General features: G+C 45.3%; 1 protein-coding gene across 2 annotated transcripts in view; it reads right to left on the bottom strand.

Moving 5' to 3' along the window:
- RRAGD (Ras related GTP binding D) overlaps positions 1–15709 on the bottom strand; it is a 56786-nt gene that overhangs the window by 31478 nt on the left and 9599 nt on the right. Inside the window, exon 1 of one of the 2 annotated variants that reach the window (XM_061427827.1) lies at positions 6113–6481. The exons of the other annotated variant lie outside the window; for it this stretch is intronic. Coding sequence (XP_061283811.1) covers positions 6113–6251 — 139 coding nt within the window. The 5' untranslated portion in view covers positions 6252–6481. Of the gene's footprint in view, positions 1–6112; positions 6482–15709 lie in introns of those variants that run through there. 2 annotated transcript variants of the gene reach the window in all.

Genomic DNA, 15709 nt, shown 5'->3' with positions numbered 1-15709 from the left:
CATCTGACTGATCCTGTGGGCTGGGGATGTTCACAACAAAGAAGGGACCAGAAATCAGGAAAATGGGAACTGAGGTTCTGACAGGGTTGACCCTGACTTCCTGGGGAGGACAAAGCATTGTATGAAACGCATTTCCTAAATTCTGATGTCTCTGACAACTGCGAGCTATTATTATTAAGCAAAGTTCTCCAAGAGGTGACACCTTTAAACAGACCCAAAACTGGAAAATAAAACAAAGATTTAACAAAAGGATTAGGATAATGTGGTAGCAAATGGAATGGTTGAAAAAGTACTGTGTTAGTGCCAGAGTGGAGTGGAGTCAGTCGCTCAGTCGTGTCTGACTCCTTGTGACCCCATGGACTACAGCCGACCAGGCTCTTCTGTGCAAGGGATTCTCCGGAAAGAATACTGGAATAGGTTGTCATTCCTTTCTCCAGGGTATCTTCCCAAGCCAGAGATCGAACCTGGGTCTCCTGCATTGCAGGCAGATTCTTTACCCCTGAGCCATCAGGGAAGCCTGTTAGTGCCAGCTGCTGCTGCTGCTGCTGCTAAGTTGCTTCAGTCATGTCCGACTCTGTGCGACCTCATAGACGGCAGCCCACCAGGCTCCCCTGTCCCTGGGATTCTCCAGGCAAGAACACTGGAGTGGGTTGCCTTCTCCAATGCATGAAAGTGAAAACTCAAAGTGAAGTCGCTCAGTCGTGTCCTACTCTTAGCGACCTCATGGACTGCAGCCCACCAGGCTCCTCTGTCCATGGGATTTTCCAGGCAAGAGTACTGGAGTGGAATGCCATTGCCTTCTCCAGTTAGTGCCAGACTGGGGTTCAAGCTTGCCCACTTACTAGCTGTGTAAATGCCCATACATGTATCAGAGCCCATGAGCCTTTATCTCCTCTATCAGTTTCTGTTACAGTGTACACACGTACACACACACACACACACACACACACACCCCCATTGTTCTTTCTTTCTTTCTCCCCCAGCCCAAGCCTAGGTAAGGAGAGGGTCTTTTGTGGAATGTGACCAAGTGAGAGGCTCATTCACCCTTGAGGAAGTTAGAATGTCTTTGCTATTAGTATTCTGTGGGGTCCACAGGGGCTTAAGGTTCTACTGATATACACTTATGGTTTTATGAAGAGGCCTCGGGATTGTTTATATTTTGCATCTCGGGATTGTTTCTATTTTCATCATTATCTGTAGTCCTTTACATTTCTGATCAATGGAACTATTTACAATTCAAGACCCAGAAGTCCAGTAAGAAATTCCAACCCAAGTAGGAATTAAATATACCAATGGTATTATTAATAAGAGAATATTCAAAAAATGATGAAGATTTACTCTCTGATTAACTGACTACTTCTTAAGGAAAACTAAATGCAATCAGAATACATATTTTCAAAGGCAGAAAGGGTTTTGAAGGTGATTTTTATTTATATGTGAAGATCAAATCTTTCTCAAATCCTCTCACATCACACTGGCAGGTAACTAAAAAACATGATTCCATATACGAATATTTCCTTTACATATGTATTCAATAACATTTCTGGGAATTCCCTGGCGCTTCAGTGGTTAGGACTCTGTGCTTTCACTGCTGGGGCCCAGGTTCAATCCCTGGAGGGGGAACTAAGATCCCGAAAGCCATATGACATAGCCAAAAATAAGAAAACAAACAAAATATCTCTAATGTGTTCTGACCTACCCATGCTTCTGCAAGAAAGGAAAAGTATTCTTGTGAGCTTTTCTTTTTTCCCCCAAACTATCACTCTGAGAGTGATCAAGTTTATTTCACACACGGAGAAACAGCTGGAGTCTTCCCCAGAGGTCCTCAAGAGGAGAAAGGCCACCCGCAATCTGGGCGCTTTAGGCCAGAAGTGAAAAACCCCTATTTGTCTTGCATGTCACAGCAGAACCAGGGAAAGCCACTGTCACAGGAGAGCTTTAAAGCCTTCTTTGAGAATTTAAAAGTTGCCTTTTTTAAAATTTCTTAAAAAAAAAAAAAAAAAAATTTTTTTTGTAGCACCTTGTGGCATGTCGAATCTTAGTTCCCCAACCAGGGATCAAACCCATATCCCCAGCGCTGGAAGCATGGAGTCTTAACTTCTGGACTGTCAGCAAGTCCCAAGAGTTGCCTTTAAAAAAAAAAAAAAAAGGTAAGGAATACATGAATAAAAGAGGTAGAGAAGAAGAAAGAAAAATGAGCAGGGCAGAAGTGACTGTGGAAGTGAAATTATGGGATGGGAGCTGTGAGACTGAATAAAGCTGAGTGAACTCCGAGAACCCGCACCCCAGACAGAAAAAGATAATCCTTCAAACTCTGAGCCACATCCCTTATCCAGAACTCGCTGTTACTGCATCTTTTTCCCCTAGACTACCCCATATCTGTTTTAATATTAAAATGGGAGAGATTTCTGGTAAAAGTAGAGGATCAAGATTCTATGACACCAGGAATCACTGAGACATGTTCACAACTATCTGATATAAAAATACACTATGTGTATTTGAATAAGCTCTGGGCCTAAGGTGTGACCTTGGTCACATCATTTTCAATTATTTGAGGCTTTCATCTCTTCCAACACTTATATATCTCTGTATTTTCAGAACCAGAAGAGATTAGCTATAGCCAGGATTGTAGTCAACCCAAGTCAATACGGACAAGAGAAGCGACTTACATTTCCATGAACCTGACCCTCTCCTAAATCTCGCTCAGTTCTAGCCTTGTGGCTGCAAAAAAGTCCCGTGGCATCTCTGAGCCATGGATTCAGGATCAGAAGAACAATTCTACTTACTCTCAAGAAACAATGAGAAGAGATAACTCACTAATAATTTTAAATATTATTTTAAGGAAAAAAAAGCTGACTAATGATTAGTAGAATTGCCAGATTCACCACTTTTATACCCATCAGGGAAGTATCACCTGCTGACCCTGGATTTTTGTGTCTCCTGTAAGCACCTAAACGGTCACTTCCTCAGACCCTGAGAGAGTACATGGGCTGCTATGGAAACAAGACCACACTTAGCTGCACTGTGGGTGAGCAGTCGTCTTAGCCAAATTTTCCTTAAAAATTGGGAGAGACTTCAAGAAAGAATAACTTCACTTTTGGATTAAAAACGATCACTTAATTGCTTTCCTTATTATTATAGTTTTTAAAGCACTGTAATTTCCTTAAGACTTAAAAGTCCATTTGTGTCTAAAAATAAATAAAAAAAATAACCATTATTTTTGGTGCAATTGTTTTTAATGGTTTAATTATTGCTTCCTCTCTAGAGTTTTTTTTATCTGGAGCATGGGGGTTGAAGGTGAGACTCATCTTATCTCTAATTAACGACCCTGAAAGGCCGGAGTTGGGGGGGGGGCGTGCGGGGAGGGTTCAGAAGCGGCCAAATCAATCCTAAACAGAACTAAAGTACCTCAGAACACTCCTGCTATTCATGAATAAAATGTGGAGTGTAAGCCAAAGCAGTTTAGTTTAAGGCTCACCTTAGCCGCACTAACATTTTTAAACTTAGCATAATGTAGTAAAATGTATGAGGCAACTCGGTTTAAAAATAAGATGGAGGGTTTCTTGTAAGACCACGGGCAAATAAAAATCACACGACCCACCTTCAATCACATTCTTTTGCATAGCAAAGCTGGTCAGACCTGCATCCCACACACCAGGGCAGAGTTCTGAACCTCACGGAAAAATCCCACGTCACTGTGAAGCTCAGGCACCGAACCAAGCCCATTAGGAAGGTTTGGAATTCATTAGAGAAATGCTTTGTTCATGGTTCAAAGTGCACCATATTCATCTTTTCTCAGAGAAAATAAGTCCTCCTCTCCAACCCCCACTTTCCACTACTGGAGTTTGTAAATGTAAAATCTACCCCAAATACCAAATAACACAGGGTTATAAGGCAACACAGGGCCCAGGGCTCATTAGAAATCGGAATGACCATCTGGTGGCACCTTGATGCCTCAAGAAAGGAAGACCACAGGAGCAGAAGTCAGGACTCCCAGCCTCCACCCCCATCCTGACTCCCAGGGACCGTATCAGCTGGCATGACAGTTGTCAGGGACAGTCCTTGCTAGAACTGCTGACTGAAAAAGCAAATGTTCTGATAGAGATTCTGCATTCAGGCCTAAACTCTCAAATCAAGCCAGCAACACTTGGAAAGAACAGGAGCCCAAGATAATGGAGGAAATCTTCAGAGAACAAACCATGGCCACAGCAGAATCAGGTGGAGAGAGGCCAGGCTTCATTCAAGAATGTGTGCTCCTCTCACCACACAAATATACTCTGTGCTTTTATAGCAAGATTCCAGTTTGATCCCAAGAACTCACAAGGGAAGATTCTGATACAGAAGCATCAGTTACAGGTGGGTTTACCTTGGGTTAGGAGCAGTGGGGCGCATCCTTCATCTGGCTCTGGGGTAGCCCTTCCTTCAGGAAATTCCTTCCCCTCAGCTAAAGTGTTAATTTCACTTCAAGTCCCCAAATCAAAAATGCAAAGTGCCTCTTTAAAGAACTGCAAGAAAAACAAACAGGCCCCAAGCATTTCCTGGATCCCAGTCTCTGGCCCCCAGGACAATATCAAATTACACGGTTTTTCTTCCCCAATATAGTCTCTTTTCTTTTCCTTTTTTTCAGAGGATCACAATTGCACCCTATTGTGTGTCCACCCTTTCAAAAACCTTGCAAATACATTCCCATTCCGAATCTCTCAGGAGCCTCCTAAGAATCTAGGGGAGGAGCTGACAAATGCAATTTGAATAATAATGAAGCGACTGAACAATTTAATTACCAAAAGTAGCCCTAGAGACTCCAACAAAAGGGTGAAAAGCCTTTATCTACAAAAATGTGGCCACCTGCTAGACTGTGCGACCAATTATGGGGAATGCAGAAGAGAGAGGTGCACAGGTGTGCACACGAGTTTAAGCAATTGAAGAATTAGCACAAAACCTCTCTAGGGACTGGCACCCTGAAAGAGTGGCTTGGAAAGCTCCTTTATCATCAGGCTCAAGACTTAACTTTCTCCCCCTTTCTGATTCATTGAAAGTAGCACCTACAGTTAAGTAAAATACTGAAAACTGCCCTCCCACCCCCAAGAGAAAGGCTTTGTTTATGGAGAATTTTAAAAAGTTCAATGAATTTTCAAAAAAGGTTCTTCAAAATCAAGTCAAGAAAGTACTGTTTAATCCCTCCTACAATTTCTTTAAAGTGAACATTCTAAGTTCTTTCTTTAGGAAGCTGACAATTTCACCTAGATGTTGCGTTTACCAGCTTTATTCTACTGACCTTTCCAAATGACCTTACAATAAAGGACTTTTTCCTCGCTTTGGAGGGAAACAAAAAAGATGAATCTTTCTGGAATCCTAAAAGGCTCTCAACTTCCTTAGGCTTTAAGAATTAAATGCAGGAAGCCCCCACAGGCTGGCCAATTGCTAAATCCCGCTTTTTGAAAAGGAAACAAGAGTTTGCTTCTAAGTGGCCCTGTATTCCCCCGCCCCGCGCTCACTCCAGGGCAGGCGCTGCCATGCCCAGGTGGTGACACCTAGCAGAGATAAGGTGTCCTAACAACCGTATTTGCCTGGATCTCCAGATACCTGCGGCCACTCGGTGACCCCCTTATCACCTGGGCGCATCCCCTAGCTGCTCCACCGGTGCCGCAACGCCGGCCCCTGGACCCCTCCCGCGGCGACACGGGGCAAGACTGACACCCGCAGCTGCCGACGACCTGCCAGTCACGCTGCCGCCGACTGCCTTTTTTAGCCATGACATCTGACCCAGGCTTCGATAGCAGCATTCAGGGAGAGGTCCCAGGCGCGCCGGTCGGTCCCTCCCCTCCCCAACCCCCAGACCCTACGGAGAGCTCGGAACTGCCCGAGAGCGCGCGTTCAGTCCAAACGCCTCCTCTTTGCCTTCTCCACCGATCCCGGTCCCCCCGCCGCTGCCTGCACCCGGGCTCCCCCATTTTGCAGCTCGCGACAGCTCCTCCGGCGCCCCTCCCGACCCCAACCCCGAAACTCCGCTCTCCTGGATCCCCTCCAAGTCCGCGGCCCGCGCGCCCGGCTCGGCGGGGGTGCCGGCCGAGGTCCTCCCGGCGGGGGGCCGAGCCGGGGACCCGACGCTCACCTCCCTCCTCCGCCCCGCTGTCCGGCTCGGCGTCCGAGGAGTCGGGCCCGTCTCCGTAGTCCGCTAGCCCCACCAGCTCATCCTCCTCTTCGTCGTCTTCCTCCTCCTCCGGCTGCGGCTTCCCCAGCACCTGGCTCATCGCGCCCACGGCCGGCCGTCCCGGGGACAACGGGGGTCCCTGGTGGTGGGGGTTCGGCCAAACCTCCTGGCCTGCGGTTCGCAACCTATTTCTAAATTGAGGTTTTGTCCCGAGGTCCGTGGGCGGGGGCGGGGACCGCGCTTCCCCCCGCGGCGGTCGGCGTCCAGGTCTGGGTCCCGCGGTTCCCAGCGCGCCCGGAGCCCCCTGCCCCGCCCCGCCTCGCCCCGCCCGCTCTCCCGCCCGCCGGCGGAGGAGTCAGCCGGAGCGCGGCAGTTCCTCCCCCGAGGAGGGAGAGAGAGACTGCGTGACCCAAGTCACCTGACACACAGTCACACACTCACACACACACACACACACTCACACACATACATACCCCGCACAGGCGCGAGCGCGCTTTCCCGGGTGCAGGCACCGATCGTTGGGGCGCTGGGCCGAGGCCGCGCGCATACACTCAAGGGGGAGCAAGGCGGCGCGGGGCCCTCCACCCGCCCAGAAGCGCGCGCGCACACACACACACGCCGGGTACTCGGGGCCCCGGGACCCGGCGCAGTCACCCACCGCGGCTGCGCGCCCGGGGCCCCCAAGCGCCCCTCCTGCACGTGGTCCACGCACAGGCAGGGGAGCCGGCGGCCCGCACAGCCGGAGGACCTCTCCCCGCCCACCTCGACACACACACACCCCACCTTGGGCGGCCTTCTCCAGTTTCCACTCCTGGGCGAGGGTTCCAGTCCCAAGCGGGCTCCCCCCGCCCAACGCTGCTGCGCCCGAGACACCTCTCAGAGCCGCATGCCTAGAACACCCCGCGGATGCTGAAGCGCCCCAAGAAGAAAACTCGGGAGAAATGCACCGCAGAGGAGGCGCTGTCTCCATGGCAATTGCCTTTTAGTGCGCATTTGCGGTTCAAAGTGCTTCCCGCTGAGAAAACGTACCTACTGTAGTCACTAAGCAGGCCTAGCCAGCTATAAACATTTCTGAAAAAATAACATGCCTCGTGGCTGACTAGCCTGAATAATTCCTCTGCAGCGTTTGGGGGAAGGTCTCAGGTGTATGATACATTAAGAGGCTATTCATAGCCACCTCCTCCTATTTCATTGTTGCATAGGGTGTAATCCCAAATCCCAAAATAAAATGTTTCAAGGTTTTTTTTTGACGGGGGAGAGAGAAGGGGTTAAGTGGCGAGGGGAGACAATTCTCGCATAGCAGCAGTGTGGGGGTAAGACTAAAACCTGCATTCCTCCGCAAGCTTTTCACCACAGGACAAACTGTACCCCCCCCCCCCCCCCCCCCCGCTTTCTGGATACTGCAAAAAATCACGTGGATGAACTTCCTTCTGTCAAGCACAACGAGAAGGAAACCAGCTGGCCAGCAGGGTGACCCAGATCCCACAGGTGCCAGCAGTTCAGCAGGTGGTGTGAGAGAGAAGAGGAGGAAGAGAAGCTGAGGCTGGAGGCTCTGAGGGCCTCAGGGTGCTGCCTCTGTAGGGAATTGGATGGAGAACCTACTCTGTGCTAGGGACCCGGGCTCAGGGGTGAGGGTGGGGGCCTCCATACAGGCTCAGCACAGTGTTCCTGCCCTGGAAGAAATCCCAGTCTAGCAATTCAAGGCTCCTGTCCTGGATTTTGTAGTAACTATAGGTGGATGTGGTTACACCTTCTAGGAGGTGGCTGCTTCTAACTGGGAAAGGTCCTGGGATTTTCCAGGTGGAGGCAGTGTAACATGTACGGCTGTTTCAGTCAAAGTCCTTCCCAGGGGAAAAATAGATGGCACAGGCAAATATTTTAATTTAAAAAGCTTTTTAAATTAAAAGGGACAATTTACTGGGATGTGGACAGAGTTTAGGAATCCACACAGGGATTAGTAACAGTGAGAAGAGATTATCACCCCTAAACTAGTAGATGTAAAAGAAGAGTCCTGGACAAGGGACACCAAACAGGAGCTATAGCTGATGAGGAAGCAGCCCCTGCCGGAGCCACATCAAGTTAAGGGGACAGCAATGGGAAGGAGTCAGAGAAGGCAATGACAGCCCACTCCAGTATTCTTGCCTAGAGAATCCCTTGGACAGAGGAGCCTGGTGGGCTGCTGTCCATGGGGTCACACAGAGTCGGACACGACTGAAGCGACTCAGCATGCCTGAATGCATTGGAGAAGGAAATGGCAACCCACTCCAGTATTCTTGCCTAGAGAATCCCAGGGACAGAGGAGGCTGGTGGGCTGCCGTCTATGGGATTGCACAGAGTCGGACACGACAGAAGCGACTTAGCAGCAATGGGAAGGAGTACCCTGACCTCTCTCCTGTCCCATTACTCCAGTCTCCTCCAAGAGCTTTCCATTGGCCAAAGCCAACTGGATATCAGAGGGCTGGAGAGCCTGGAACCTAGTCCGGGACACAGAGATAGGGTAGGGAGGGCATAGAGTAGGTTCCAGTGGTGGGGTGAGGGCAAGAAGTACACCCAGCACAAGCAGGTTCTATTTGGTCTTATCAGAGAAAATTATTTAGGGCCAATTTTCCTAGTCTATTTTCATCCACTCTGTTTAATTCACATCTTCCTCTGTATCTGGGAGGAAGGCTCTTACAGACTGGGTTTAAGACTTCCAGTTATCCCAGAACAAATCACCAGCCAGAGGAACTCTTGAGCTGGCCTGATTCAAACTGCAGAAGGCTCTACAAGTCCAGAAGCCAGCCCAAGGTCAGTCCAGACAGGTAGGACATCCTTTGGGCTGGTTGCTGAGTGTGTGTGCCCTGGGGACCCAGGGGTTCAGGGGGGACAATTCCTAAGCCAAAAGCCCTTCTTTGCCTGAGACCAAGAAAAAGCCAGATACCTGAGGGTCCTCTCCCTTCCCTCAAGGGAGAGATCCTGCAAGGGGGTTTACAGAACACCATCAGTAGATTGGAGCACTATTCTCAACAGAACATTTGAGAATTAGAACTTTCTTGAGAAAACAAAAAAATCTATCAAAAAAATCAAAAGTCAAATTCTCAGTTATGCTCCACCCAAAGGTAGATAAGAGTCATATAAAGGTTTCAGTTCAGTTCAGTTCAGTCTCTCAGTCGTGTCCGACTCTTTGCAACCCCATGAATCGCAGCACGCCAGGCCTCCCTGTCCATCACCAACTCCCGGGGTTTATGCAAACTCATGTCCATATATAAAGGTTTAAGAGATTCAAATTCACTGTCCTGGAATTTCCCTGGTGGTCCAGTGGTTAAGAATCTGCCTGCCAATGTGGGGGGTGCAGGTTCAATCCCTGGTCCGGGAAGATCCCACATGCCTCGGAGCAACTAAACCCGTTTGCCACAACTACTGAGCCCTCATGCCTATTGGCAGAGTAGCCCCTGCTCCCTGAAACTAGAGAAAGCCTGCATGCAGCAACAAAGACCCGGCACAGCCAAAAATAAATAAACAAACAAATTCACTGTTGCTTCAGAAATGTACTATTGACAAAGTTTGAGCAAACAGAACAGGAAAAATCCTTATTGCTTTTCTTATTTCAATACTGTCAGCTTTCAAATAAGAAACAGGTTGAGGAAAGAGTAACATGGAAACTCATATTACCATATGTAAAATAGCTAGCAAATGGGAATTTGCTGTATGACTCAGGAAACTCAAACAAGGGCTCTGTATCAACCTAGAGGGGTGGGATGGGGAAGGAGATGGGAGGGAGGTTCAAAAGGGAGGTGATAGTGTATACCTATGGCTGATTCATGTTGAGGTTTGACAGAAAACAGCAAAATTCTGAAAAGCAATTATTCTTCAATAAAAAAATTAATTAAAAAAAGAAATAGGTTGAAAAATATCTTAGAAGTTTTTAAATTGTAAAAGTGTGTATGGTTTCTTTCAGAATTTAAATAAAAATGGAAGGATATTGGGACTTCCCTGGCAGTCAAGTTGAGCTTCCGAACTTCCAATGCAGAGAGGGGTGCAGGTTTGATCACTGGTCAGGGAATAAGATCCCACATGCTGCACAGCACCACCAAAACATTTTTTTTTCTTTTAATGAAAGACACTAAACACTGAAAGCCTTTGAGACACTCTGTGTGGGATCTCCTCAGTGAATAGGCTACTGCCTTCATCACTCTGGCCTGAAGCTCAGGCTCTGTGCTGTCTTCCCAGGAGAGCGTTCTCAGGAATGTGTGGATTTGTCTCTGAAGGTACTCATAGTTTTTGCTGCTGTATGTAACCATGGCAGGTTGCCATATACTTGATACGTACTTAATAAATGTTTATGAAATGAATAGAAGAAAAGAAGGGAGGAAGTTACACAATAGTCTCTGCACAGACCTGGTGTGTTTTTGAGAGAAGTTTCAGGAAGAAGCAGAAGTCACATTTTTCTACTTAATCTGAGCTCTGGGAAATGCCACAGTGAGGTAAAATATGAACTATGCGCTACAAGGGTGCAATTAGGCTGAGCGCGAGTGCATCATGCAAGAGATGATGCCCTCAGGTCTTCATCCCTTCAGGACTGCCTGAAGATGTGAAGGAATTATAGTATAATGATTATTAAATGCTTATTCTATTTTTTCTAGGGCTTTCCAGGTGGCACCAGTGGTAAAGAACGCGCCTGCCAATGCAGGAGACCCAAGAGACGTGGGTTTGATCCCTGGGATGGGAAGATCCCCTGGAAGAGGAAACGGCAGCCCACTCCAGTGTTCTTGGCTGGAGAATCCCATGGACAGAGGAGCCTGGTGGGCTACAGTCCATAGGGTTGCAGAGAGTAGGACATGACTGAAGCAACTTAGCACACATTTTTGCTAATCTTTTCTAAAAAACTCTTTAACTTTATAGCATCATGAAAGAGGAGCTTTGTCTTTTGCCAAAATTTTCCAACTAATATTTATTATTTTCCATGAATAAGAGGCACTCTTCCAAAATAATATGACCTTCAAAATATTCCCATTAAGTAATATTATTGTTCTTAACTTACAGATAAGAAAAATTTTCCCAAGGTACCACATGAAGTAGATGGTGATACTATTTTGGAATGCAGCAGGCCACTAGATCTTATTCCTATTTAACAACCTAAAGCTAAAGTCAGTTACATTATGGCCCGAAACTGAAAAGTAGAAAGGGGAAGAGCTGGCTCCCAGTCTTCTAGGTAAAGAAGCAACACACACAGACACTCAAGAATAAGTCTGTCGTTTCAGGCCATTAATTTACAGGATTCACTGAAAGGAAGGGAAAAAAGAAAAATTGAAAAGCTTCATTAGTAAATTACTTGTCATAATAAAATTGTTGACCATCATCAGACCTTTTACTAGGAACACCAATAGCAAATGATTTTGTTCCCTATCTGGTTTATATGCTGAGTTAAAGCATAACATCTAAATGTTATTTTTGTTTAAAATTTGAATTTTAAAGGCCAGAAGTTTGTGCCCTTATTTTAGTGAATTATTTTGCTGTTACCAGTTAGATGCCTTGTGACAAGGAATATAAGAGCTATTTAAAAGAGACCTGTACAATTTAGGCAGAATAATTGCAGTCCTGCATGCAGCCTGCATCTTAGGGTATTCTGAGGCATCTGATGGCATTGCGCCTGGTTCCTGAGGTTTGCATGTTGAAAGCCTTTCAGGCTTTCTTTTAAAATAGGTATTTAAAGGCATTAATTCTCTCTTGAAGCAAACAAAGGAAAGACCCATCTCCAGAATCTTGCTGGACTTCTGCTTATCTATGAAAGCCAAAATTTTCAAGAGGGCACCTCAGAGTCTCTGGTTCTCCAAAGACAGCTGATTCTCTGATGCAATTGTTATAAATCATTAAATCATTTCCACTGAGGCAAACCATTATTTTTTATTATATTTTATAAAGTATATTATAAAATTATATTTTATTAAAGTAATGTTTTGAAATTATATGAACATGCACATGGTAAACAGTCAAAGAGCATAAAAGAATATCCAGGGAAATGTTAGTCTCTCCTTCCACCCCACCCAGTCTCTTGGCTTCCCTCCACAGAGAGAAACACACTGCTTTAATGTGCAAACATATTTGTAGCCATTATAGAGATTTCTACATGATAACTTCATCTCTTTTAATAGTCTACAAATATTTTTTTAATGAACATAAAGACAATTATACTTTTAGGGCTGTACTTTGAAGGAGGTAAACAGAGAGAGGCAAGAGAGGATCTGGGGATGAAAGAAGCAGCCTGATTTAGATGGGATCACCAGAGAAGACTTTTCAAAGATGGTGACTTCCCTGGTGGTCCAGCGGCTAAGACTCTGAGTTCCCAATGCAGGGAGTCCAGGTTTGATCTTTGGTCAGGGAACTAGATCCCATGTACCACACTAAGAATTTCCTACATGCAACATCAAAGATACCATGTGTGGCTAATAAGACCAGGCAGAGCCAAATAAATAAAAATAAACTAAAAAAAAAGAAGCTGACATTTGAGTTATCATGAAAAAGAGACAGAGAGCAAAGTGAAAGTCAGAGTGGAGCGTGTTCCCCTGGAAGGTATCTCCACGGTTGGAAAAACCAAGAAGTGAAAGTGTTTGGTATTGGAGGGACAAAATGTCAATGTGATGAGAGAGGAGGAGGGTGGTAGGCTGAGAAACAGGTAGTCTTTTCCACCAGGATAAAGAGTTTAGATTTTATTCCAAATGCCACGGAAGCACTGAAGAGTTTTCAGAAGGGAGGTGAAATGCCTGGTTTACATTTCCAAACGTTCACGCTGGTAGATTGTTTCCAAAGATGGCCACATCATCGTTTTGTCCCACATACCCTCTGCAAATGTGACTTTGCCATTCCTCCCGCCTGTTTTCCCTCCTTTGAAATGTTGGCAGGCTCTGTGGCTTGCTTTAACCAATAGAATGCAGCAAAAGTGTCAGTGACACTGTGTGACATCTGAGATTGGGTCATAAAGGACCACGTTACTTCTTTTTTTCACTTGCTTGGTGCCTTGAGCCACTTTGAAAAGAAGCCCAGGCTAGCTTCCTGGAGAGGCCCATGACAGACAGGCCCTGAAAGATGCCAGAGCACAGGAGTAAAGAGACCCAGCATTCCAGCCATCCGTCTGAGGGGCCAGGCATGTGGGTGACACCCTCTTAGATCCTCTAGCCCCAGTTGCAGCCACATGAGCAAGTTCAGCTCACTCTGCATGAAACACAGAGTTGTTACTCTGGCTGAACCATGCCAGGCAACCCACATAATCATGAGCAAATATTGATAAAAATAGTTGGTTTTTTAAAGCTATTAATACATGGGTTGGTTTGTTACACAGCAGCCAATAACTGATGTACATATTCTGGCTGATGTGGGAAAAATGGATTGTAGATTTCAGGATGGAAACATAAATAACAGATCACTTTAGCAGTTCATAAATGAAGTGAATAGAGAAGTGGAAAATGAGAGAAGTGGATAAATTTTATATAAATTTTGGAGGTAAAATAGATCAGAATTTATTGAAAGCTTAATTAACATGAATGTTCAGTGAAATGATTACCACCAGATATTTGATTTGAGTAACTAGATGTATGGTAATGCCATTTATTAAAAAATTAAGACCCAGATAGGAGCAGGATTGAGGGATGGGAGGTGAATGAAGTCCCTTGATTTCTAACATTCTAGTTACCATATATTGCCACAGGGAAAGCTACCTTAATCTTGTAATTAATTTTGGCCATTTTTTAGATGTTTATAATGTTGTCTTTGGTATAAATCATGAATTTTTCCAACTACAAGCCATGAATGAACTAAAGATGACATTTGTAAAAGTTCCAAACTAGTGAGACAGAATGGCTACGTATCAACTTCCATAAAAAGTTAACTTTCTATTCATTTGGACTTTTAAGGACAAGCTTCTAACATCAGTGGTGCCACAACATGAGAGCAGAAAGCTCTGGACAGTAGAGTCAGCCAAACAGAGGTTCTAACAGCTCTGTGTTTGTAGATCAGTTTGGATTTGACAACCCCTGCCTTGGCTGGGACAGTTACCCTAACTGCAATGGTACACACAGTCAAATTCTCCAAGACAAATTAGAAAATTTGTTTAAAATTTTATTTTAAACAAAAATTAAAATTTATTTATTTAAATTAATTACATTTTAATTAAATTAAATTAATTTATTAAAATTAATTTGTTTAAATTTTAAAATTTATTTAAAATCCTCAAGAATGAAGGAGTCTCCAGGATGGTAGAGTAGGAAGACCCTGAGCTCACCTCCTCTCAGTTCATTCACTCAGTTGTGTCCAACCCTTTGCGACCCCATGAACCGCAGCACACCAGGCCTCCCTATCCATCACCAACTGCCGGAGTCTACCCAAATCCATGTCCATTGAGTTGGTGATGCCTTCTAACCATCTCATCCTCTGTCGTCTCCTTCTCCTCCTGCCCTCAATCTTTCCCAGCATCAGGGTCTTTTCAAATGAGTCAGCTCTTCACATCAGGTGGCCAAAGTATTGGAGTTTCAGCTTCAACATCAGTCCTTCCAATGAACACCCAGGACTCATCTCCTTTAGGATGGACTGGTTGGATCTCCTTGCAGTCCAAGGGACTCTCAGGAGTCTTCTCCAACACCACAGTTCAAAAGCATCAATTTTTCCACACTCAGCTTTCTTTATAGTCCAACTCTCACATCCATACATGACCACTGGAAAAACCATAGATGGACCTTTGTAAACAAAGTAATGTCTCTGCTTTTTAATATGCTGTCTAGGTTGGTCATAACTTTTCTTCCAAGGAGTAAGCATCTTTTCATTTAATGGCTGCAATCACCCTATGCAGTGATTTTGGGGCCCCAAAAAATAAAGTCAGCCACTGTTTCCCCATCTATTTGCCATGAAGTGATGGGACCAGATGCCATGATCTTCGTTTTCTGAATGTTGAGCTTTAAGCCAACTTTTTCACTCTCCTCTTTCACTTTCATCAAGAGGCTCTTTAGTTCTTCTTCACTTTCTACCATAAGGGTGGTGTCATCTGCATATCTGAGGTTATTGATATTTTTCCCAGCAATCTTGATTCCAGCTTGTGCTTCCTCCAGCCCAGCATTTCTCATGATGTACTCTGCATCTAAGTTAAATAAGCAGGGTGACAATATACAGCCTTGATATACTCCTTTTCCTATTTGGAACCAGTCTATTGTTCCATGTCCAGTTCTAACTGTTGCTTCCTGACCTGCATACAGGTTTCTCAAGACGCAGGTCAGGTGGTCTGGTATTCCCATCTCTTTCTGAATTTTCCACAGTTTATTGTGATCCACACAGTCAAAGGCTTTGGCATAGTCAATAAAGCAGAAATAGATGTTTTTCTGGAACTCTCTTGCTTTTTCGATGATCCAATGGATGTTGGCAATTTGATCTCTGGTTCCTCTGTCTTTTCTAAAACCAGCTTGAACATCTGGAAGTTCATGGTTCACGTATTGCTGAAGCCTGGCTTGGAGAATTTTGAGCATTACTTTACTAGCGTGTGAGATGAGTGCAATTGTGCGGTAGTTTGAGCATTCTTTGGCATTACCTTTCTTTGGG

This window comes from Bos javanicus, chromosome 9, assembly GCF_032452875.1.
Source record: "Bos javanicus breed banteng chromosome 9, ARS-OSU_banteng_1.0, whole genome shotgun sequence".
In the NCBI taxonomy this organism is placed as follows: domain Eukaryota; kingdom Metazoa; phylum Chordata; class Mammalia; order Artiodactyla; family Bovidae; genus Bos; species Bos javanicus.
Note: the sequence above shows the minus strand (reverse complement) of the source record. Positions and strands in the feature narration are given on the sequence as shown.